Source organism: Hordeum vulgare, chromosome 6H (assembly GCF_904849725.1).
Source record: "Hordeum vulgare subsp. vulgare chromosome 6H, MorexV3_pseudomolecules_assembly, whole genome shotgun sequence".
NCBI classification, from domain to species: Eukaryota; Viridiplantae; Streptophyta; class Magnoliopsida; order Poales; family Poaceae; genus Hordeum; species Hordeum vulgare.
This window is the reverse complement of record NC_058523.1, coordinates 21030376-21054721: the sequence shown is the minus strand read 5'-3', so window position 1 is coordinate 21054721 and position 24346 is coordinate 21030376. Positions and strand designations below refer to the sequence as shown.

Sequence of the window (24346 nt, the reverse complement as noted above, 5' to 3'; positions counted from 1 at the left end):
GGATGCAAACCGTTTGGGCCTTTAGTCCCGGGTTGAGCCACCAACCGGGATTAAAGAGGTATACAAACGGTTGCCACCACTACGGCAGGCCACGTGTTAGGCCTTTAGTCCCGGGTTGAGCCACCAACCGGGACTAAAGGGGGATACGAACGGTTGCCACCACCACTGCCCACCGCGTAGCCCTTTAGTCCCGGTTTAGGACACGAACCGGGACTAAAGGCTCCTTACGGGCCGGGACTAAAGCCTCGAGGGAGGCATTGAGAATTGGGGCGACGTGGCCGGGCCTTTAGTCTCGGCCCAGAGACAGGTCGGGACTAAAGGGTCCCGGCCAAAGGCCCGTTTTCCACTAGTGGGTGCCAGCTTCATTTACCATCACACTGAACGACCAGTTTCCAACTACCTTGACCTGGCATTTATTATTTCAAATTAATATCTTGATGCTGACTAGGAGTAGATTTATCATCTCCACTAAACCAGTTGTCAACTGGTGCCAACTACCTGGACCAGATTGAACATTTGGCGCAACATGGCATCGACGGGAAACAAGTGTCCAAACTCCCAAACGCCTACACCAACTTCCTACCTACACGTCCATATAAGGGACAAAGGCTTGACAACAAGCTCCATACTCGCACGACGAGGATATATTATCGATCGACAACTTTGCACTCCACAGTAGGTCCCTTTCTCTCCTCTACTCACAGCTTGTGGGTCGAATTAAGGAAAGAAGATGAAGGTGAAGAAGAAGAGGGTTGCCGCCATTGCCGCACTGTACCTGATCCTTATCATGTCAGTCTTGTCCCAGCAAAGGGTGGCCGCCAAGTCCTTTTGTGACTGCTACCAGCCGTGCCACGACAAGTGCAATCAGAGTGTCCCTTGGTGGCGCTGCAAAGTCGATTGCGTGGAAAATTGCAAAAGCCGATGCCATCGGCTACAGGGAAGAATCCCTCGCCGCCTGCCTCATGGTTTGCAGCAATGACTTCGCCTGCCATCCATCAGTGGCACCCACCAGTAAGTCCATGGATCGCCTTACTTGCATTGCATTTTTTTTCTCTGTTTATTGATGAATTCTCCTGTACATTGATGTTATATATGCACTCTTTTTCATATTGACACAAAGAATATTCATTTGTTCTCATGGTCTTGTGCTCGCATTGACCATTTTTTGCACATGCGGAAGGCATAGCGGAATGTAAAACTTGGTGCTATAAGAGGTGGTGCTGTAGGTAACGCCAAGTGACCTTCCAAATAAGGAGCTGAATAGCATATGGACCAAGGGGTCATATGATGTTGAATGGCTGCGATTGCCGAACCAATCAATAAAAAGTGTTTTGAAATTTTGCAAATCTCAAAGTGGCATGTTTATTTCATACAGTAAGAGGTTAGCTTCAAACATTAGAAATCGCATCCAGGCCTCCCTGAATTCCAGTGAAAGCAAACATGGAAAATCAATCGGAAAAAAACTATGAACGAAAACACACAGATTGTAAACAAGCAAGATCCAAGTGGAAGGTACTTATTAATACAAGCAAGTCTTTATGTCTTCATGTTAATGAACACACACACAGAATGCCAATTCACTAAAGATAACCATACATAGTTGAGCAATTTATAATGCCCGCGATTCCACTTCATAGCTGACCACTGCATCATAGATAGAGGGTAAACTTTCGTGTGCATCGCATGAAACAAGCCACTTCTACATCTCAGCCACATTGCTCTTCTGTGACAATAATCACTCCACATTCACCTTTGCTTTCCTCATGGTCCATGCCTTGAGCTGTGGCACCCTCACCGTGGTGCTTCCATTGTTGAAGGCATACATGTGGGCCTTGCCGTCAACAGCGAGAAACACTGGATAAACTCTGGCTGTGATGCAGGCCCTGCCACCCCCTCCGTAGCTCTCCACCGCCGACCGATCAATCTGCACAGAAGCATCCATACATCCATTTTAATTCTGATATGAAGTGCATGACTTGAACAACAGGACAAATGACAGAGCCTCCCAGCTTACCAGAGTTCTCAAAGATATCTTCCTTTCCTTTTCAAGATCAAATTCAAAGAAGCCTCCATAGGCTGGTGTGCACAGTCCTGATCTCATGGAAGACCTGTGCAAAGAAAAGAAAATATTTCAATTTGCTTCAGACGTTTATGGAGAAGACTAACCAAAATAAAGGCAAAAACCATAGGCATTACTGGCCTTCTTAGATCAGAGCACATGAGTATCATGTATTTTTGCTGTGACTTGTAGACTCTGAAGTGCACGGCAGTGTGCTCATCCATGTTGTTGGACGCCAGAATAACAAGTCCAAATGGCCCTATACCACCATGAACCGATGCACCTGCTTCGCAGCAATGCTTATCGGGGTCCAAAAGCCAGGAAGGATCAAAAGGATCGGCGTCATCGATGGATGTCAGCTCAAAATTTATCTCCACATCCGCCTATTTCAAGAAAACTTGTGTCTGATTAGTTACAGTTGCTCTGAAAAATAAACAACACACAGAATATTTACCAATCCTTTTGCTGCACAAATGCACAGTTATATAATTAGTAATTATGAGAAGGCCCTACAGTTCTTAATGGCATGTCACTTTTTGAAAAAAAAAACTCTCGAAGACCATGTAAGCCTGGCTGTGAAAAGGAAACTACCTGAAAAGTGTCGACTCCATTGATCTCAAACAGATCGCCCTTGTTGAGCTCTAGTCCTTGATGGTTGATTTCATTTGTTCGAAGGGACTCAATCTCATCAACTGGCCATTGCAGCAACTGCTTGCCATCGCTGTCTAACCAAATCGTCCTGGGGATTGTCTAAACATAATAAAATTGAACTTAAAGATGTTACCCTGATTTGCTAAATCAGTTAAATCGTTATTTCAGATGATATGAAGCACAGCCAATTAGGGGCGGATTTGCTTACATGGATTCCTGCCCAACCTTTTGCAACATCATCTGAATGACGATCTGCTTCCTTAGACCAACCCCATATGATCCTCCTGCCCTTTTTCGAGTCGACGAATGACCTTGAAGCATAGAAATTGCCGTAATCTATCTTCAGCCACAGCCGACAGTCATCTACGATAGTATCTGGCACAAAGGCATCTCGTTTGAGATCATACACTCCAATCAAGTACTTGTCAAAGTAACCCACACTCATTTTGAGGGCATACTTGGTGCCTCTTAGGATTGCTGCGGACATGTCCAGTCCACTGTTATTGCCCGGCAATACTGCAAAGAAATCCAGGCACTCCCACATATTGCACTCCCACATATTGGATGAGTTATGTGAATACAATGGGTGATCAACTGTAGTCCAACTCAGAAAGTCTTCACTCTTATACAAAAGTGCAGCAGTGTAGCTTTTCAGCTGAGCACCAACTGCTATTCTCCAGAGTCCATCTGGTCCGATCCAACCGGTCGTTGGATCCCTGAACTGGCTTCTGTTCAAACCCGGTACTACCGGTTGGATCACTGGGTTATTGCCTATTTTGGTCCATTCTCTCAGGTACGGGTCAGATGGGTTCTTCGGAAGCACAAGGTTTTGGACCTGACACTTATCTTTGCTGCCACCGGTGTATAAGATGACCGGTTGACCACCAGACAGAATTGTGGCTGAACCGGTCCAGCAGCCGTCTGTGTCACTCGGGTTATCCGGTTCTATCACGGGTTCAAGTTGGATCCAGTTGACGAGGTCTGTCGAAACCGAATGGCCCCAAACTATGTCACCCCAACACCAGAGGGCGCAATAGGGATTATACTGGTAGAAATTATGGTAGATGCCTTTGTAGTACATTAGGCCTGAAATGTTTATGAAGTTAGTATAAGTGGTAGAATACTTCAACTCCTTTTATATTTGAGTGAATTCCTCTTTTTACCCTGTAGTTGTACATTTGTGACACTAATTACCCCCATCGAGTGGAAATTCGTCTATAATACCCCTTTTGTAAGCTTTGGACACTCGTTTTCTGATGCATGTCCATCAGGCAAGGTGTGAGGTGACGTCCAGGGTCCAAAAATATATGGACGATGATGAGGAATGGAACAGATGGACAAGAGAAGTCTGGACATGATCGTCAACGATGTCCTCTGATCTTTACAGATTTTTCTACGAATCATTAACGCAACATGCCAATCCTATCTAACATAAACAAGAAAAATGTAAATCTGAGGAATTACCGTGTTAAAAGTCACCTAAATCTGATATTTCGATAAAAGTTCCACTAAATGGGGTAATATGTGTCACAAATGTACAACTACAAGGTAAAAAGCGGAATTCACTCTTTTTATTTAGAAGTGTTTGTGCCTGAGATATTCATACCACATGGATCTTTTGTATGGTTGTAGATTTCCAAGGATCGCCGATCGATTATAAAAATAAAAATAAAGAATGTCAGTGCCTTGCAATAGATGTAGAATGATCCACGTGGCCAGTTACGGAAGGGAAAAGTGTTACGCTTTGCCTAACACTGAGCAAATACGGACAATACGAAAGGGAAGTGGCATAAATCTTAGCGAGGAGATACATATCACTACTTCTGCAATGCATAACTTTTGTTTTGCGCAAGCATCCATGGCTATCATCATATTATGGCATTATTACTCAAAATCTAACTGCAGCATTCAGCAAGAGACTTGCACAAGCAATGAGCTGGCCACCAAATTTTCCCTCTCCACAAAAGGCAGTTCTGTAATGATACTACTGCCAAAAATATTATGTACTGTACTACATTTTAACAAGCATATATTATTTATACATATAAGATTGGGTAGTGTGTTAAACTTGGCTTCTCCACGTGGGGAAGCTACTAAACAATCAGCTCACATGATTTTTCGTGGACCAAGAACAAAAAAGGCACACGAAAGCAGAGTGGCATACACCAAACAGATGATCCAGAAAACATAGATGAAGCCTAAAGGAAATAAGCAGAGATGAAACCAAACCAGAGACATGATCACATGAACATACCATTGATCCAGTTCCTGGAAGGCTGGAAGTGGTAGGCAGTCTTGTACCTCATGCTGAAAATAGAGGGGACCTCTGGAGACTGTGGAGAGAGGGAGACCTCTGGAGACTGTGGACAGAATGAGACCTCTGGAGACTGTGGACAGAGGGAGCATCTCCCTCCACTCCCATTGCTGCTGCTGCTGGAGAAGAGGTTAGATACACAGGAGGAGAGGAAGAATAGGGCAGAGAGGAGGACGAAGGCCCAAGGTAGCGCCATGGCAACAGAAGGAATGGGAGAGTGGGGAGTGAGTAGAAGAGATCAAAGATTTATGGGGGCATGTTGTGACATGTGAAGGCGTTGTCGTTTAAGAAGTTGTTTAGTTAGGTGACACTCAAGAGTCTCTTTCAGATAGATTTTTCTGGGGGACCTCCGGAGAGTGTGGACAGTCTAGACAAAGGAGGAATCTCCCTCTTTGCTGCTGCAGACGAAGAGGCTGCAAGAGGAGGAGGAGGGCAGCGGCACTGGCATGGGCTCAAGGTGTTCGTCGCCGTGCTGGAAAGAGGCAGTGCCCTGGTTTAGAGAGGAAATGGAGGAAATGTCGTGGCAGAGAATGAGCACCGAGGCAGCTGCGGTGCATGTGGGCGGCACAGCGGCATACAGCGCCGAGTCGGATGGACTTAGCGCCAATGGCTGAGCCAGGATTGGCTGACGCCTCAGGCGAGAAACTAATGGTCAAAAACACCTAAAACCCAATTTGAAGGTATACAAAAGTCGAACTATGTTGCATAGATCCCAAACACAATATTCGACGGCAGTATTTGTTCAATGATGGTTCAACTAATAATAAAGTAAAACATATCAAAAAAGATATATAGCATAAATGATACAAAAGATGGTACCAAATCAAATGATTCATTGATCGGAGCTTCCCATAACCATAAGTACATCTTCAATAGTAGAAGAAGGTAAACCTTCAATGATTTGAAATGCAAATCGATACATCCTCAATAGATATAATTCGAGGCATGGTATCAATTGTTTGAGCTAAAGGACCTGCTACCGTGGATCCCGTGGTTTGAACTTGAAAAAAATAATGGCATTGTCTCGTTTCTCTTACTCATTTTGCCTTCCTGTAAAATTGCATAGAAACAAAAGTTACTAAATTCGTTTCAGCATTTACAAAAACTGCAGAATTATTACAAGGCTAAGGGAATGAAACAACACTGAATTTCAATCGAGGTATCGAACGGTGGCGTTTGCTAGCGGGGTTGAGATGAGCAGCAGGGATACCTTTGCTCTGCATGCGAGCTGCTGCGGCGGAATTTGACTGGGCGCCGTCCGCCGGGGTTGCTCCCCTCCTCAAGACCTGGACTGGACGGACAGGGCGATCGCCGCCTCGCCGGGGCTGCGGAGGAAGCCGTCAACCAAGATTTCAATCCAAGAAGGGGAGGAAGGGGAAGATTGGACTGCCCTCTGCCGCGCGGGGCTGGCCGGCTGGGCATGGCGAACGAATAGTGGGGCGGCCGGCCGGAAAGCGGCAGCCCACGCAGGGTAGGGTTCTTTTCTTGCTCGTCGGAGTACTCGCGCAGGCGCAGCCGCACGGTCCTCGGCGGAACGGAGCCGAGGCGGAGCAGCATGAGCGGCATCGCGTGCCTGGCGGCGAGCGCCTCGAGAGCTGTGGTGGCCGGGCGTGGGCACACTGGGCTTAAGGTGTTCGACGGAATGCCGCACTTAGGTAATACCGACTTGAACCGGCTTATCGCAAAAACCACCATGATAAAATCATTAGGATGAACAGTCACTTCAAGAGCCCGACTTTACATTAAAAAATTCATTAACTGATTAAGATTACAACCAAAAAGTACGGCAATGGAGCAGTGAGCAATGAAAAAAGAAAAGCCAAGAACCAAAAGTTACAAGGATGTAACAAAAAAACTTACAACACAACCAACTCAACAAGCACTCAAACCGAAAGTAAGTTGTGTCACTCAAAGATGGATAGCCCTTCGCACTTGGTCACCGAACCGGAAGACAAATACACCACAAAACGAACAGCCAGCTATCTAAAGAACGTTACTATCGATGCAATGCCTTAGGAACCACGAAGATCCCACACCTTCTTTCTCCCTCACCGAAGAGGGACCCTACCCGCTCCTTTGGGTTTCAAGGACGTCACATCGTCACACGAAGGAGTCGTTCACCCTGAATATACGAAATGCATGGTCTTAAAGCCACCAAGGCAAAACAACTCCACGTTGCTCCCTTGCCACGGCGGGCAGATCTTGACAGCTACAATGTTGTTGCCCGTTGATGACCAGTCAAGAAAAGATATTGAAACCAAAGGAATGAAGAGCTCAAGGAAAACTGACAAGCATACAGAGGAAGTGTTATAGCCGCTAAGAAGGCTCGGGGACTTGATGAACCACCGTGGCGATGATGTCGGGGAAGGGATCTTGTGCAAGATCGAGGGTGACGAACCACCGCACAATGGAAGGGCGCCCACACGCAAGCACTAAAACAGAGTATAGCATATCAGAGGGAAGATGGGCCACCGACCTTTAGATATGATGCGAGAGACCATTGTCGTAGCCCACGAACCACCCACCACACTCGCCGGCCCGCATCACAGACACCCTTCCGCTCAGATGATATCGCCTCCCCACCCGCTATTGCCGCCTCGGCGCCCAAAGTCCCTCCGCCTAAGTAAGGGAGCAACAACCCTCATCGGCGGCTGTGTAAGCAGACCCAGGGACTGCCTCCGGCGATGATGAGGGAAAAAAGGGAAGGGAGCGGATACCCTAGTCACCCTTGAATTACCCCACATAGGGACGATGCAAGGGTCAAATGTTTCTTTTTCATTGAACTTCCTACCATGAAAGACTAGTCACAACTCAGCAGGACACCTCAGCTCGGCGAGGGGTATATGACAGTTGGGACTGACTATGTAGCGGCGCCGCACATAGGTTTTCCCATGCGACGGCCTCTACCATCCCATAAAATGCATGTTTTGACGCGTGTTTTATCTTCTTCTGTCAGGCAGCAGCGCATGCATCAAAACATATTGACAAAAACGGTACATGTGTGCATGAATAATATAAAAAAGAGAAGATTACATGTAGCAGCGCTAGCTACAATAGTAGTAGCACTATCCATGCTTACTAAAAGAGTATAACACCGGCTCTAGGTACATGCATCAGGTGACATTTGTTGTCAGGTTGAAAAAATAGTTCCAAAAATCCAATTAATTAGTTCTCAGATTGCAAGTAATTAGTTCTCCCGACTTCAGTTTACAAATACTTAATTGTCGTAGCACAAAAACATGCTTAATCACCACATTACAACTTCTTAGCTGCCAGATTAAAAAAAGTGATTGCCGAATTACAAATACTTTGTTGCCATATTAACTGCATAAAAGTGTATATGTGGCGTCCGTTGAAATGCATTACCCGCGTCAGAAAAATCCTACTATCTGCTGAGCAGATTGGCTAAGCATCCATGAGTCCCTGATTGCCCAACTGATCCACCTTTTTTGTGTACTCTTGCTTTTTACTCTTGTGATGCTGCTTCACATCCCGGCTGCGAAGGACAAAAGGGAAAAACAAAGAAGAAGAAATGCATTGGTGGAGGAAAAACAAAAAGTAGTTACCAAAACCTGGATTTGCTATACTTATCTAACGTACTTGTCAGATTAATTGTGATGAATTGCCTGATTTAGTTGCCAAGCTTGCCATGCTTGGATTTTTGGTACGTACATCATTGCCTAGTTGTCCAATTACATCCCCCTAGTTGTCAAATTACCTGTGTTAGACAACCACAAAAAAGATGCAAAAGGTTGTATCAAGTTGCGGCACTTGTCGTGCTAGAGATATGCTGTGTTCAACTCACATCTAGTTGTCAAATTAGATGTACGTGATTGCCAAATTAGTTTCACCAAGATGCCAAAAAAGAACTTCCGAGCTTGCCATGCTAGAGGGGCGTCCGTCGGATGGATCCGTGGCCGTGGCACCTCACCGGAAACCGCGCAACACCAACCGCGACGAAGGGCGGATCCCCCTATGAATCCCCGCCCCACCCCTGTGCAGCCGACGACCAGATCGACCCCGCCCAACCCACCATCCCCGCAAGGGGAACAAGAGAGTGGACTCACCGGAGTTGCCGGGCGCCGGCGCCGGCGCGGATCCACCCTTCGTCGCGCCGGATTGAGCTCGCGAAATCTGCCCTTCGTCGCACGGGATTGAGCTCGTGGGATCCGCCTTCGTCGTGTCGGATTGAGCTCGCGAGATCTGCCCTTCGTCGCACGGGATTGAGCTCCCGGGACCCGCCTTCGTCGCGCGGGATTAAGCTCACAGGCAGGCGTGGGAGAGGAATGGGCGTGGGAGGGAAACGGAGGAAATCGTCGCTAGTAAAAAAGAAATGTTGAAATTTGAACAGTAACCGGTGGGCGGTCGCACGCATGCAGCCGCACGATTCATCACCCCGCACGGGGAGTCCGCGGAGCGGCGCCTCTGGTTAGATTTTCCCATGACAGTTTTGCTCACAGAGTTTTGTAGCCACTTCAAAACATTTCAAGAGATTCTTATGTGTGACTAAAGTACTCATCCCGTGAATTTTATGACTAGTGTGCGTTTCTATAAAAATTGGTACAAGTAATTGAATTGGTACAAGTAATTGAGATGGGAAGGGCTTACTAAGTAGTAACTACAATATATGAATACTAGAGATCATCAAAGAAATGACAGGCTATTTTTTCCTGCTGAATGTCCTTATTTCTGCCAGGCAATGCTCATGAATGATAGTAAAAGAATCGAGAAAATCGAATTGCTCCTCTGCTTTAAATAGCACTCCAACCCTTCTCCACATTCACTTGTGCCTTCCTCATGGTCCATGCGCTGAGCTGTGGCACCCTGACCATGGCATTTCCGTTGTTGAAAGCGTAAATGTGTGCCCTGCCGACGTTGGCGAGCACCGCCGGATAAACTCTGGATGTGATGCAAACCCTACCCCCGCCACCGAAGCTCTCCACCGCCGACCGGTCAATCTGCAAGGCAGCATCCAGCCATCCATTTTCAGTTCTGACATGTAGGAAATGAATAACAGGAGAAATGGCAGAGCCTCCCAGCTTACCAGGGTTCTGAGTGATATCTTCCTTTCCTTTGCAAGATCAAATTCAAAGAAGCCTCCATAGGCTGGTTTCTCCAGTCCTGGTCTCAGGGAAGACCTGTGCACACAAAAGATAATATTTCAGTTTAGTTTTCAGACGTTTATAGAGAAGACTAACCAAAATTACGGCAGGAGACATAATCACTGACCTTCTTAGGTCAGAGCACATGAGTACCATGTACTTTTCCTGTGACTTGTACACTCTGAAATACACCTCAGTGTGCTCGTCCATGTTGTCGGAGGCCAGAATAACAAGTCCAAATGGACCTATACCACCAGGAACCGATGCACCCGCTTCCCCACAATGCTTCTCGGGGTCCAAAAGCCAGGAAGGATCAAAAGGTTCGGCTTCATCGATGGACGCCAGCTCAAAATCTATCTCTACATCAGCCTGTTTCAAGAAAATGTGCGCCTGATTAGCTACAGTTGCTCTGAAAAATACATAACACACCAAAGCTTAAGTATGTATGCCTATCCTTTTGTTTCCAAAAATGTACTACCTCTGTAACTAAATATAAGACGTTTTTGCAGTTCAACTTACATTTAGTTACAGAGATAGTGCTATCCATAATTAGTTATTATCAGAAGACCCTGCAGCTTTTACTGGCATAGAACTTTTCTTAAGTAAAAAAAGGATTCTTCGGAAGACCAAGTAAGCATCTGTGAAAAGGAAACTACCTGAAAGGCGTCAACTTCCTTAATCTCAAATAGGTCTCCCTTGTTGAGCTCTAGTCCTTGATGGTTGATTTCATTTGTTCGAAGGGACTCAATCTCCTCAACTGGCCATTGTAACAACTGCTTGCCATCGGCGGCTAACCAAATTGTCCTGGGGATTGTCTAAATGTAATAAAAACTGAGGTTAAAAATGCTACACTAATTTACTAAATCAGTTACATCATTATTTCAATATGAAGCACAGCCAATTAGGGGAAGATTTCCTTACATGGAGTCCTGCCCAACCCTTTGCAAGATCATCTGAAGGACTATCTGTCTCCCTGGACCAACCCCATACAATCCTCCTGCCCTTTTTCGAGTCGAAGAATGATTTTGAAGCATAGAAAGTGCCGTAATCTATCCTCAACCACAGCCGACGGTCATCTACGACATTATCTGGCACAAAGGCATCACGTTGAAGATCATACACCCCAATCATGTACTTGTCAACGGAATCCACGCTCATTTTGAGGGCATGCTTGGCGCCTTGCGGGATCGCTGCGGACAGGTCCAGTCCACCATTATTGCCCGGCAATGCCGCAAAGAAATCCGGACACTCCCACATATTGGATCCATTATGTGAATACAGTGGGTGATCAACTTTTGTCCAATTCAGAAAGTCTTCACTCTTGTACAAAAGTGCAGCACTGTAGCCGTTCAGCTCACCACCAACTGCCATCCTCCAATGTCCATCCGGTCCGATCCAACCGGTTGTCGGATCCCTGAACTCAATCACGTTCATCCCTGGTTCATCCGGTCGGAGCACCGGGTTATTGGCTGCTTTGATCCATTCCCTCAGGTACGGGTCAGACCGGTTTTTGGGAAACGCGATGTTTTGCGTCTGATGTTGATCTATGTTGCCACCAGTGTATATGATGACCGGTTTACCACCGGGCAGAATGGTGACTGAGCCGGTCCAGCAACCGTCTATGTCACTTGGGGTATCCCGTACTAACGCGGGTTCAAGCCCAATCCAGTTGACGAGGTCTGTTGAAACCGAATGGCCCCAAACTATGTCACCAAAAATGGGGCCGTTGAGGTTATACTGGTAGAATTCATGGTAGATGCCATTGAAGTACATCGGTCCTGAAAGTTGCACAAAGGCAGTATGAGTTGTAGAATGCTTCGAATTCTTCTCCTTTTTACTTAGAAGTTTCTGTGCCTGAGATATTCATACCAGATGGATCTTTTGTATTGTCGTAGATTTCACCAATCCATCAGATGTTTGAAAAAGGTAAGAGAATGTCAGTGACTTGCAAGAGATGCACAATTAATAGGATATGATAATTGGTAAAACAGGACCAAAGATATTCTAGATTCCAAAACAGGCAGTACCTTATTCCAAAACGGGCCGGTACTTTATTACTTTCTTATGGGTATATAACAGATATGCACATAATTCTGGTGTTGTAGTTTGGCCTGGTATAGAAGATAAAAGCGCCATGCTTTGCCTAACTGAACGCTTCCTGACCAAAAATAATACTAACACTGGAGCAAATGTCCACATTTTCAGGTGGCATGCACCTCGGTGAGAAGATACACAACACTATCTATGAAATTAATTCACCATCTTTGCAATGATGAATAATCTGTTTTATGGAAGCGTCAAAAGAATAAGTCTATCGTCATATTATGACAGTACCACTCAAAATCTAACTGCAGCGCCCTTGCACTGAACACCTACTGTGTGCAGCATCCAGCAACAGAGACCTGAACAAGCAATGAGCTGGCTACCAACCTTATTATCCCTCGTCTAATTATTTTTGACACAAAAAACAGTTTTGCAACGATGCTTCTGCCAAGAATATCATGTACTAGTACATATTTTTACACGTGGAGTATACAAGTGTTGAATATTAGCACACAAAATTGAGATCAGCTACTAGATTTGACTTAGCTTCTCCAGCAGGGAAAAACATAACAGTTCAGATCACTTGCTTTTTTTCTTGGACCAACAAGAAGAAAAGCACACCAAATCGTAGAGGCTCTCCGATTGGCCTCGCCACAAACAAGAACCAACAGGTCAGTGCTTCCCTTGTGTCGTATGGGTACAACAGATCTGCCCAGTTTGCCTAAATCACTGAATGCTTTCTGACCAGAAATAACACTGACAATGGAGCAAAACATGGACATTTTCAGACAACACTAGGATGCAAGTGCCATCCACCTTGGTGAGAAGGCGCATACCACTTTCTCTTCCGACAGTAATAATTCACCATTTGTGCAATGGATGCTTCTGTGCTGCCTAACCGAATGACCTCTGACCAAAAGCAACACTAACAAACAGTGGAGCAAACATGGGCAGCTCTGTAATGACAGTGCTACTGCCAAAAGCAACACGTACTACTGAGTAAGTACACATTTTAACACGTGGAGTGTACTGCTAGTATTTGTTATCCGCAGGCGAAATCGAGATCGGTGGCTAGTATGTTGAACCAATCAGATCGCCTGCTTTTCGTTGGATCACGAAGAAGGGAGGCGCACGGGATGAGATGAATAGATGAGAGAGGCTCTCTGATTGGCCCTTGGCGCGGACAAGAGTCAACCAGACGGCACAAAGCAGAGAGGGAGCTCAATCAAAAAGGGAAACAATTCACAGGGGAAGCTCGAAAAGGAAAGGAAGAATTCAGAGATGGGATCAATTAGCATATGCTCCGTATATACATACCGTTCATCCAGTTCTTGGCGGGCTGGAAGTGGAAGGCGGTCTTGTACATGGTGCTGGCAGGAGATGGGTCCTGGTCCTGGTCCTTGGGTGCCTGCGCGCAGAGGAAGAAGGATCTGGCTCCATCGCCGCCGCCGCAGAGGGGGGTGGTTATATAGGCGGGGAGGAGGAGGTGGGAGGCGTAGGAGGCGAGGGCGAGCGCCGGGAGGAGGAGGAAGGCCCAGGCTTGGGCCATGGCGGCGGCGGGAGGTGGGGGGAGAGGGAGTGAGGTAGGAGGTGATAAGGAGCAAGGGGCCGTGATGCGAGCGAGGCGAGAAGGCTTTGTTTAAGGACGGGCGACGGGCTTGGTTAGGTGAGCGGAGGCGTGCCGCCGTCACTCACGCTTTTGCTCATGGGGTCTCTTTCGCAGATATTTTTGATCTCGAGGCCGTAGAACTGTAGAGAGAGAGAGAGAGAGAGAGAGAGAGAGGAGGAGGAGGAGGAATCTCCCTTCACTCTACTGCTGCTGCTGCTGTGGAGGAAGAAGACGAGGGAGGAAGATGGCCATGGGGAGGACAGGAGGAAGGAGGGAGGGGAGGGGGGGAGGAGAGAGATAGGACGTACTAGTACGTATAGCGATTTTTTATTTTATACTTTTGGGCGGTGGATGTACTGTAGATGCGAAGGCAATGTTAAATTCCATTGTTTGATATTAGGACGTATTCTCTCTGTTTCCAAATATAAGTTTTTAGATTTTTTATTAAAAAACTATATATGGACGTACGTATGATGATTTATTTTTTATTTGTGGGCGGTGGATGTGGATCTATGGAGATGTTTTTTTTTTTTGATAACTATGGAGATGTGTTTTGTGAGATGGGAAGGCTCTGTGAAATTCCATTGTTTGATTCAGGAGAATGATTGTTTAATTGGGTGACAGCGGTGGGGCGGCGTCACGTACGACGGATCGAGGACGGTTGCTCGAGGGTCCTGTTCAGTCCTCGGAGATGTATTCTGGTTTTTGTTTATATCCGTAGATATAGTCTGGCTTTGATAGGGATGTGTTTAGTTTATCTATCTCCACTTGTTGTCCATTTTCCACTCTGATCCTTGCTGTGTGGCACACAAAGCTATGTATATTACTTGATTAGTACTAAACGGATCTAGACTAGCCTAGTACAAGTTTTTTTTTGCTTTAACTTAAAGTTGAAGGTTGTGATCTATGCATTAGTGTAATCTTAAAACATCTACAATACGCCTTAAACGACCTTTCATACTCCGCAAACACGTCCGATCAATGATCGAATAAAAAAAGTGAAAAAATAACTCAATCGGATCCTTCATATCATCGCTATACGTCTGAGCTGTTCGTCAATCCTTATATCCATCTCAAATATAGAGGATATAAAGACTCGCAGATGTGCTCGGACGCGTCCGGTCAGTCCGTCACGTAGGACGTGACCACACTTTGGACCATCTTTTCTTTTTCTTTATTCATTCCTTTTCTTTTCTTTTTTTTTTTTGCTTCACCAATCACATGCAAGTGATCAGACAAATAAGAAAAAAAAAAAGAGTGTGGCTGCGCGGACGGACAAATTGGGGATACGTCCGGCCAATCGATTTCAATTTCTGAAAAGTAAAAATGATATCTTAAAATTTAGTACAGTACGAAATTTTAAGAAATGCACATTTCATACAACCTAGTATTTTTGTAATGATTAATCAGTGCATAGTTGTTTCATGATTGATTGTTACTGGTCTCGTCAACTCGTAGGTGAAATTTAGAAATCCTTCATTCCAAATTAGTTATTGTTGATTTAGTACAACCTTTTACCATTTATTATTTTTTGGAAGTTAGAACAGGCTCCCTTTGTTTTTATTTACTTCCTGCATTGGGTTTTTCTTAAGTAAAACTTTTTGAGTTTATAGAATAACGAATATAAGCATTTACAATACGAAATAAATATCATTAGGTCTATCATGAATTATTTTACATTGTATTATTTAGTAATATATATAGATCAATACTCTATTTTTTAGTATAAAATTAGTCAAACTTATGAAGTTTTACTATAGACGTCATAAATATGCATAGTCAGGGCATCTATAACCGAACCCTTATATCTGTCTCAAACGCACGGGCAAGTCATCCGGTCATGAAACACGATCCAATCGAACCCCTCATATCCGTCTCAAACACCCGGACTGACCGACACCCCTCGTATCCATCTCAAATATGAGACGGATACAAGGCCTCGCAGACACGTCCGGGCAGGCCATCTAGTCACAAAAATGTGACTTAATCGGACCCCTCATACTCGTCCCAAACGTTCAGATTGATTGGTATCCCTCGTATTTGTCTTAAATATGAGGACGATACGAGGGGTTCATTAACATGTGTGGGCACGTCCGGTCGGTCGGTCACATAGGACGCGACCACCTTTCGCTTTCCTTATTCATATTTTTCTCTCTCTTTATATGAAAACATTATGAGAAACGTGGTTGCGCAGATGAAAAAGTAAGGACTCAAAATAAACACGCCCGATCACTGACAAGACCGTTCACAAACATATAAGGGATTATATTTACCGGTTGTAGATGCTTTTAGAAGTTGGACTGCAAACAAAGACGGTATGGGAAGTAAAATGGAAAAGAAGTTATAGTACCAGTTTTCAACTATGAGAGGCAACACGAGTTTAAGTCAAGCTTACTCTAGTTAGTGGTGTAGGGTCAACGAGTCTGGATGTAGTATCATTTAAGATGTACTACTAGCAAATAGCATATATGTCGTACTAAAATAAATACAATATCCATTTGTACTCTTTTATGTTTGACTATGCTCAAATAGGCAAACATCATGTGGGGTACAAGTGTCACTAGCATCCCCCACTTCCACGAATATGCTCCCCTCTAATTATCTGCTATATATATTGCAAATAATAACAATATATAAAATTACGACACTAGATGCCACTCCTTTCGTCTCGTAATATATGATTGTTTTTGTGTAAAAATGCTTTTATATTGTGAGACGGAGCAAGTATTTTTTTTAAATACAGTACAGAAGCAAGTGTTTATATACACGTGCATACACTCATTTCTATGAACGTACACACACATATTCTATCTTGGTAAGTATCTCTGAGAGACTGACCCGGTATATTAAAGTAAACCTTTTATTTGTTATTTTTTGCACTGAAGTAAACCTTTTGTTGATGCCCTGTCTAAAAAAGACCAAAGCGTGCATCGAGTTCAAAACGGAAAAGGGTATATGCTGGGGTCACCGGCTGACGGAGGACACTGAAAACAGGTAAAGGCCATCATGATCATGGGCACCAAGAGGAGCAGTGCTACACGTACGACGATTCTCATCCGAACCACGTACGACCATCAAATCAAGCCGTATGTCTTTCAGCGGGTTAGCTAGCTCACGATGCGGATGCATCGTCGTACGTGCTTCGGACATGCATCGTCATACGCAAATCATTTCCGCACCAAGAGAGAGAGATGGAGAGAAGCAAATCCCATCCACCGGCAGGCCGCTTCAATCCAGCTCACATCACAACTAGCCTAGCCGCTTCGCGATCCCATCCACCGGCTTCAAACTTGACGATTCGGGCCTGATTCAGGATGCAAGTAGTTGCTGACCGGCGCAAGCTCAACGGCAGCATGTCATCCTGTGCGAACTGTGGCAACGAACCACTTGGGTGGCCGTTGCAGTTGCAGATTAATACTTTCTCTGTTTCGTAAACAATTGGTTCCTAAATATATATTTTTTATTTTTCTTTATTAAATATGAATGTATGTAAACACACTTTAAAATATAAAATTGTTTATTTTGTGTTGTACTCGTATGTAGTGTGTAGTTGAATCTTTAGAAAACTTATATTTGAAACGAAGGAAAAAAAAATGCATGCAGCTGTACAAATGCTTGTCTGCTTTGGAGTTTAGTTACTGTTTGGGCCAGAAACACGTGTTTGTAGGTGCTTCCGGTGACTGCGAGGAGGCTGCCCGGCCTGTTCTCGTTTGTTTCGACCGCACCGTTTGCCGACCTGCGTCTGCGTGCCTCCACGCAAGCGAAAACGTGCTCGTTTTGATACTTCCAAAATAAAAATAAAAAACTGTAGTACTCGTTTTGACAGATTGTCGTAAAACCAGGTCGGAGTTTCCTACTCCCTCTATTTCTTTAAATACTTATTAGCAAAAGGGCCTGTGCGTTGCAACCGAAGAAAAAATACCACGTGCTTTTAATCTTTTTTATAATCCTTTTAATTTATTAAAATAATAAGCTAACTAACTAATGTAGTCAGTCCTATCCTATTTTGTTGAGAAATCAACCCGTCCATTGTTAATTCCATCATGATGAGAAATTGAGCGGGACAAACAAAGCAAAACAAAGAGGCTACGTGAATTGATCAATGAACTGTTATCTTATTTCACTTATGGGGTAGAGAATGTGGGATCAGATGACAAACTGAAGGTGGTGTTCCATTCTCTCTCTCTACAACCATATAATCTTACATTCAATACATTCATTCATTAGCAAACAAATTCTCACAAAACAAAATTTCTTGCCGGTGCTTGGCACACGGTTGGAGGCATGGTGAGTGGATTTCACCAGATGATGAGTTTCTGCCGGAGGTGGGGATACGATGAGGGGGGCAAGGGTTAGGCGCCTCTATCCGGCCATAAGGAGTCGCCGTTGCCGCGCCATAACCTCGGAGTTCCCCGTGTGAGCCATGGAGGCCCGCCTTCACCAGCAAGTACTTCGCTCTGCCGCGTCTTATCCGCGCGCCGCCGCCGTTCTGCATCGAGCAGACACATCATCCCAAGTTGTTGTAGCTGTCGCGTTAATTTGATCCAGAAGCTGTGCTAGAGCGCCGAAACGGGGGAAGCAAGCGGGCAGAGGTACGACCGCGGAGGCGGGTGGGTTGAGATCGACGACAATGGTGGCTGAGGTCGGCCTCGGCGGCGAGTGATGTGGCAGCGGTCTGGGCACATGCCATGGTGGACCAGGGGTCGACGCGATGCGCTCGAACGCCGCAATGGGGGCAGTGAGCGGGGAGAGGTACAGTCGCGGAGGCGGGTGGGTTGAGATCGGCAGCGGTAGCGGTTGAGGTCGGTCGCGGCGGCGAGTGGTGTGGCGGCGGCCTGGGCACATGCCAGGGTGCCCAGGGTCGACGGGAGGAGGCGATGCGTACAGGTATAATTTTTGCAGCGAATCATTTTTTTTTGCGTTGCAGATAAATGATGAAGCGCGGGTTGAATAACAAAAATTACAGGAGCTTTTTTATAAAAATACCGTGATGAATTTTCCGACGAAAGCAATAGCCGTTTTATTATTACGTATAGATTGTTGTCAAGAACTAGACTAGTTTTCTACAACAACAAATATTATGGTAAAAAAAAGTAGCATTTTATTTCTAGCCATGGCCCTCACGATCTGCCTTTCCCTTTCTTCGTTGTTGCATCTTTTTGCGTCTTGATCGCGCCTCAAGCTTATTACATCATTTTTCTCTTTTTGCAATATAAGTTTATTAGAGCATTTAAAATCATAAATGGTAAATCTGGCCTCACAAACGTCCACGGATGCGTCTGCAGACAAAGCATTTTCTAATTTATATCCTTCACAGTCGCATTTTCTCATTTCTAAATTACGTAGGTCATCACAAACACGAAACAGAGCTAGATATGCACATTTCGATATCAAAAGATCACAAACATGTCTTCAGAAGTTACTCAAAGTTTACATAATCCACATACAATAGGCATATTCTAACTGAAGACATAAATAGCTAGAAATCTTACATTCTTTAAAAAAAAGTCTCAATTCTCTTAACATGGAAGGTATCCACCTCAACATCTTACTAAGCAATGCATTAAAAATCTTCTCTCCCATTAAACCATGCAAATTTTTTCACATAAGTGCTCTTAACATGCGTAGTATCCACCTCGACGTTCCACCAAGTCATCCAAGCACTCCTAACATGCATAGTGCCCACCTCAACTTTTCATTAAGCACTTCATTTAAATCTTATATCCCGCTAAGCCATGCAAAATCTGCCACATAAACACTCTAAACATGCAAAGTTCTACCCAACGTCCCACAAAGAAATTCATTTAAGTATTTTCTCTCATAACTCATGCAAAATCTGTCAAATAAACGAGTTATGCATTTATTTTATAAATTGCAATTACTTTTGCATTATTTTATGCATGTAACGCTGTTACATCATATATTCATGTTAGTCATCCTTCACATTTTTATTGGAAATGACATTTTTAACTGTAATTCAAAAGTTTTTATTTTATTTTTAGACATTTTCTTTTATTGATTTTTAAGTTTATACTTTCTTTTCATTAGATTTAGCAACTACTTACGCAATTTTAACAAAGTTACCGCACCAACGCGTCGGAAGAGAGTCAACCTCACTACTCATGTTCAATTTTTTCTCAATGAAAAAGACACCCGCATGGACGACTCCAACGAATTTTAAAATCATATTATGCTACTTATGTTTCAAAACTATTTCACAACAATAAACTAATCAAGTGAATAAATCTTATATATTTGTATTTTAATGTACATATATAATTAATTGTAATATTCATGTTCCACATAACCAAGTATCATCTGAACATATTGCCATCAATTTCCGCAACAACGCGTGGGGAATTGTCTAGTTAACTACGAAGATGGCGGAGATTAACCACTTCCTCGTCGGCCCTCGCCCCTTTTGTTCGTCGGCGTAGTTGTAGGCATCGGTGACTGGTGGCGAATCTTGGTTGTCGTCAAAGAAGGTGGACCTGTGGTCGGAGTCGGAGTCGTCGGAGAGAACGACCAACCCCTTCATCTGGTATACGACCTTGCCCTGCTGCCGCTTCAACTTCACGACCTGACCGGCATCCTTCATATTCAGTCTAAATATAAGGCGAATATGGAGAGCACGAACTCGCGGGCACGCCCGTCACATCGGACTCGTCAGCCCAACCTTACTGCAAATTATGCCAAATTCTTCAAACCCTTCCTCCTCCTCCCGCCACCCTTCAATATTTCCCCTGCCCGAGCCCTCGTCGTCCGGTAGTCTTACTCGCCATCCTCACCACCGGCCCCGATATGGCGTCGTGATGTCTTCCATCTGTCCCCGATCGTTGCGACGGAGACACAGTCCACCTCGTTCGTCGACGTTCGTTCCTCCACTTCGTCTTGCAAGCCGGAGAACGTCGTCCGAAAGATGCGGTGTCACCGACAGCGAGAGATGGAGGCGGAGGCGGCGTCACGAGTAGGTGCGGACATGGTCGAGGAGATGTCAAATGGGAACTTCAGGAGTCCAAGACATTTAAAGAGATTGAACTTGAGAATGAGAGGTTGTAACTCGCACATGATGCGAAGGATATGTAGGTCATGTTAGCGGACGAATCTGACTTGCATGAGCATGTCAAAAATGGCTTGCGGAGAAGAAGAAGGAGATCAACGACGGTAAGACGTTGGAGGCGGCGAGGGCGTCTGCAGCAGCGGATCGGACGACCAGGATGCAGGCGGAACAGGCGGCCCGGATGTAGGCGTAGATGGTTGTTCATGTGAAGCAGGACAAGTTGAACGAGCATGACGCATGGACAAACTGACTGAGTGATGGCACAAGCACCCCTCGTCGGTCGGGCATTAATTTCATTTTGGTATGTTTAATTTATTGAATTATGATTTAATTTGCTTTTGTTTTAAACTGTTGAATTCAAACAATTTATATTATGTGATCGATATGTATTAATTATATAAATTTTAAAATTACATTTAAGGTATGTGAATATGCGACACAACATGTAAAAGGCCAACGGCCACTGTCCCATACGATTCCAAACACACCAACGGACGTATAGTTGGCCGGATTTGTCAAAGTCCGCCTGTTAGATGCTCTGAGCCAAGCGATTCCACACAACCCGATAACGATTACACGCATACTGAAAGCGATGTGATTCTTGCGTCCTCTGTTCGAGTAGACCACGATGGGGTAGGTTGCCTCGTCCTTCTGTTTAGGGCTAAGGTAAGACTAAGGCCAACTTCACCGCGCGGTTTCAAACCGATGTTCATTTTATCCGAATTCTGTTCGTTTGGGTGGGGGGATGGATCGTATCCGGTCCTGTCTTGGGATGCGCTTGCCGCGCACCCAACGCACGGCCACATCCGTTCGCCCTATTGCAACCGCGTCGTAGTCGACATCGCCTCCTTTTATGATGGATCCATCATCGATCTGACGTCCACGGGCATCATCTGGGTCACGGGTTCCGACGAGAAAGATTAGGGCATGCGAGACGACGGAAGCTCGAGTGCCGTGAGTCGGCTAGTGTCACATGTTCTACTCTACTTTGTCGACGACCGAACCGACACTACGAGGGGCGCAGCGGAGTTGGACGAGTTTCGCTTGTATTAGGTTACGTTGCATATAATAATATAGATTTGAGATTTTTAATTTGAGGTGTGTAGTAATAGAATGCATTATTTAAGACGTGACCGGTCAGTGTCCGCGGACGTTTGAAGAGTAAGATTTGTCAAGTTCGGTTGTAGATGCTTTAAGGAAGCGACCTGTGTGAAGAAACTATTTTCTCTATATTAGTGTCATAACAATTTCTATGTGAAATTGTGAATCATGCAGTTCTTGTGAAGTAATATGACAAATTGCTAAAGATATGCGTCAATTTCCCTTATGAAGGATGGCATTTTTCGTGAGGGCACGTCCTGAACACACTTTTTTTAAAATTTTGCATTTTAAGCATGTTTCCAAATGCTAAAAAATTCTGGTAAAAATCAAATAGAAATTCCACGCATACATGTTTGCAAGCATGGGTACGCGGCATAAAGTTTTGTAAAAAAAAAGTCTTATTGTCATGTTTTCGTAAAAAAACATATTTCAGTTATTCTAAATAGCATTGCACAGATATATTTTTTTGTCTTTTTGCACAGGTTACAAAAGAAGTTAATTTTGGCTGAAATTTTATGCACGCAAATAGAACATGAAGATGTACCGTGCAACTTATTTCCAGATTTTTTAGCATTTGAAAATATTTTGTTAAAGCGGGTTCATATGTAACCACGTTCGTCCATGCACTTTCCGGCATTCTCCGTGCTATAGCATGACAATTGTCCTCTTTGCAGCATGACAAACCATAGGTTTTTTTTGGCAATTTTTCTCATGTTGTAAGGTAGCAAAAAAAATTCCATGTGTATATCTCTGGCACGCAAAACTATTTACCCTGTTAGAACAACTCTACCAGACCACTCATATCACGGATTCTTATTATGCGTCGTTTTGCGAGCTGCGGCCGAACAGACTCCGACCCCGCATCGAGGAACTGTACAAATACAGTTCCCTGATGCGGGGTTTGTTCGGCTGCAGCCCGCTCGTAAAATTCATAGAGTTGTAAACAAAGGAACAAGAAGAAAAAATAGATTCTTTTTGGACAAGAAATAAAGTTATGGGGTCAGCTGCTCACGGAGCAGATAAAGGCCCACAAAAAAGAAGGTACACCAAAGCTTTAGCTTAAACCATGCGGTCTCATGCACCGGCTTCAAGCTTGACAATTTGGGCCTGATCGGCACCGGCCAGGACGCAGGTGGCGCCACCGCCGCCGCCAGTGCCACGGCGTGGTTCCTGACGGGCGCAACGAGAACGACGGCATGACATTTCCGTGGGAACTGTGGCAACCACTTTGAGAGAGATTCGTGTGGCCGTTGCGGATTACGTGGGTCTAGTAGTACTGTATATGACATGATTAGGGGCCCGTCCCGCGCGCGAACAAACTAACAAAGCATGCAGCGGCTGCACTTGCTCGCCAGCAAGGAGCCGGCATTTCTCTCTGCTTGGAGTTTAGCTACTGTTGTTTGAGCCTAACTTCAGTAAAAGGGCTGTGAAGCCTGTCCAATAGAATCGCCACTGTTCGTAGCACGTAAACCCATTAGAGCACGGCTAATCGGCGGCCGATCGCATCGGTCCAGCAAGGCCGGAGTTTGCTAGGGCTTCCTCCCCCTTTCCTTGCCGTCGCATCGCACTGCACTTCGTGGCTCGGGCCTATTATTACGGCCGGGGTGTCTTTTCCCTCTGTCGCAGAATCTCTTTTTACTTTGTTTCGGGGGCAGGGGAGGCTACACGTCGGTACACGGATCGATCCGCCGTCTCCGCATTCATTGGATCGGGGTCATCCAACGATCCGATCCCTTCTTCATCATTGCAACATACCTCTTGTTGTAAATATATTTGCAACAGATATTATTTTGCATAGTTCTTTTTTTTGTTTGAACTCTTTTAAAACATGAGTTTTGTTACGAAAAGACTTTTGTAACACAGATGATGTTGTAGTACTTTTTTGTCCCAACTTTTTAGCAACATTGATATTGTTGTGAAAGGACTTATGCAATACAGATGATGATATATATAATTTTTTTTTGTCTTCACTTCTTAGCACTATGTGTGTTGTTGCGGAAGGACTTATGTAACACGGTTAATATTACAGAAAAACTGTAAGTAATAGAGGCACACGCGTCTAGTTGTGGAGGTCCTGACTGATTGTGGGTCGTCTGATCAAACTCGTATCTGTCGACTGCGCATGCGACGAAAGTGTACGCGTGATCAGCCGGTTGACACTATTCCTTTTTACTTTGTTTCGGCTCCTTTGTTTGATACTAGCAGGTTCACATGGTTTCCCTTGAAGTTTTTTTTTAATGAGTTTGCCGTTCCAGTATTCTGAAAGGGCATTACGGCAGTCCTCTTCGGTGGCCCGGCCATGTGATTTTCGTTTCAAACCACACCGCACCGCTTCCTGGAAGAGCTTTCCGTTTCCAACATGACGATTCCTAATTGACTTTCAGCTGCAAGTGTATATGCAATGCAG

At 44.8% G+C, this 24346-nt stretch overlaps 3 protein-coding genes across 5 annotated transcripts; all 3 read right to left on the bottom strand.

Annotated features, from left to right (window-relative positions):
- Positions 1–1500: 1500 nt before the first annotated feature.
- LOC123401097 (beta-fructofuranosidase, insoluble isoenzyme 4-like) lies at positions 1501–5734 on the bottom strand. Of its 3 annotated transcripts, none has more exons than XM_045094814.1 (7): positions 4965–5734; positions 4317–4325; positions 2919–3796; positions 2651–2809; positions 2201–2442; positions 2015–2108; positions 1501–1924 (listed from the first exon to the last, which is right to left on the bottom strand). In XM_045094814.1, exons 1-7 carry the CDS (start codon positions 5218–5220, stop codon positions 1736–1738), a joined length of 1827 nt encoding a protein of 608 aa, XP_044950749.1. In that variant the 5' UTR covers positions 5221–5734; the 3' UTR covers positions 1501–1735. The 3 variants fall into 3 exon arrangements, with proteins under 3 accessions (XP_044950749.1, XP_044950751.1, XP_044950750.1); XM_045094815.1 differs by having other exon boundaries at positions 1835–1924; positions 2227–2442; XM_045094816.1 differs by lacking the exon at positions 4317–4325 and having other exon boundaries at positions 2919–3085.
- A 103-nt stretch (positions 5735–5837) lies between these two features.
- Positions 5838–6734, bottom strand: LOC123401098. Its single transcript, XM_045094819.1, has 2 exons — positions 6235–6734; positions 5838–6074 (listed from the first exon to the last, which is right to left on the bottom strand). The coding sequence occupies exons 1-2, from the start codon at positions 6717–6719 to the stop codon at positions 6062–6064; spliced, it is 498 nt and encodes a 165-aa protein (XP_044950754.1). The 5' UTR covers positions 6720–6734; the 3' UTR covers positions 5838–6061.
- Positions 6735–9491: 2757 nt separating this feature from the next.
- On the bottom strand, positions 9492–13948 carry LOC123401095 (fructan 1-exohydrolase). The gene is made up of 7 exons (XM_045094813.1): positions 13487–13948; positions 11996–12004; positions 11048–11904; positions 10783–10941; positions 10254–10495; positions 10069–10162; positions 9492–9982 (listed from the first exon to the last, which is right to left on the bottom strand). The coding sequence occupies exons 1-7, from the start codon at positions 13716–13718 to the stop codon at positions 9776–9778; spliced, it is 1800 nt and encodes a 599-aa protein (XP_044950748.1). The 5' UTR covers positions 13719–13948; the 3' UTR covers positions 9492–9775.
- Between the last annotated feature and the right edge of the window lie 10398 nt (positions 13949–24346).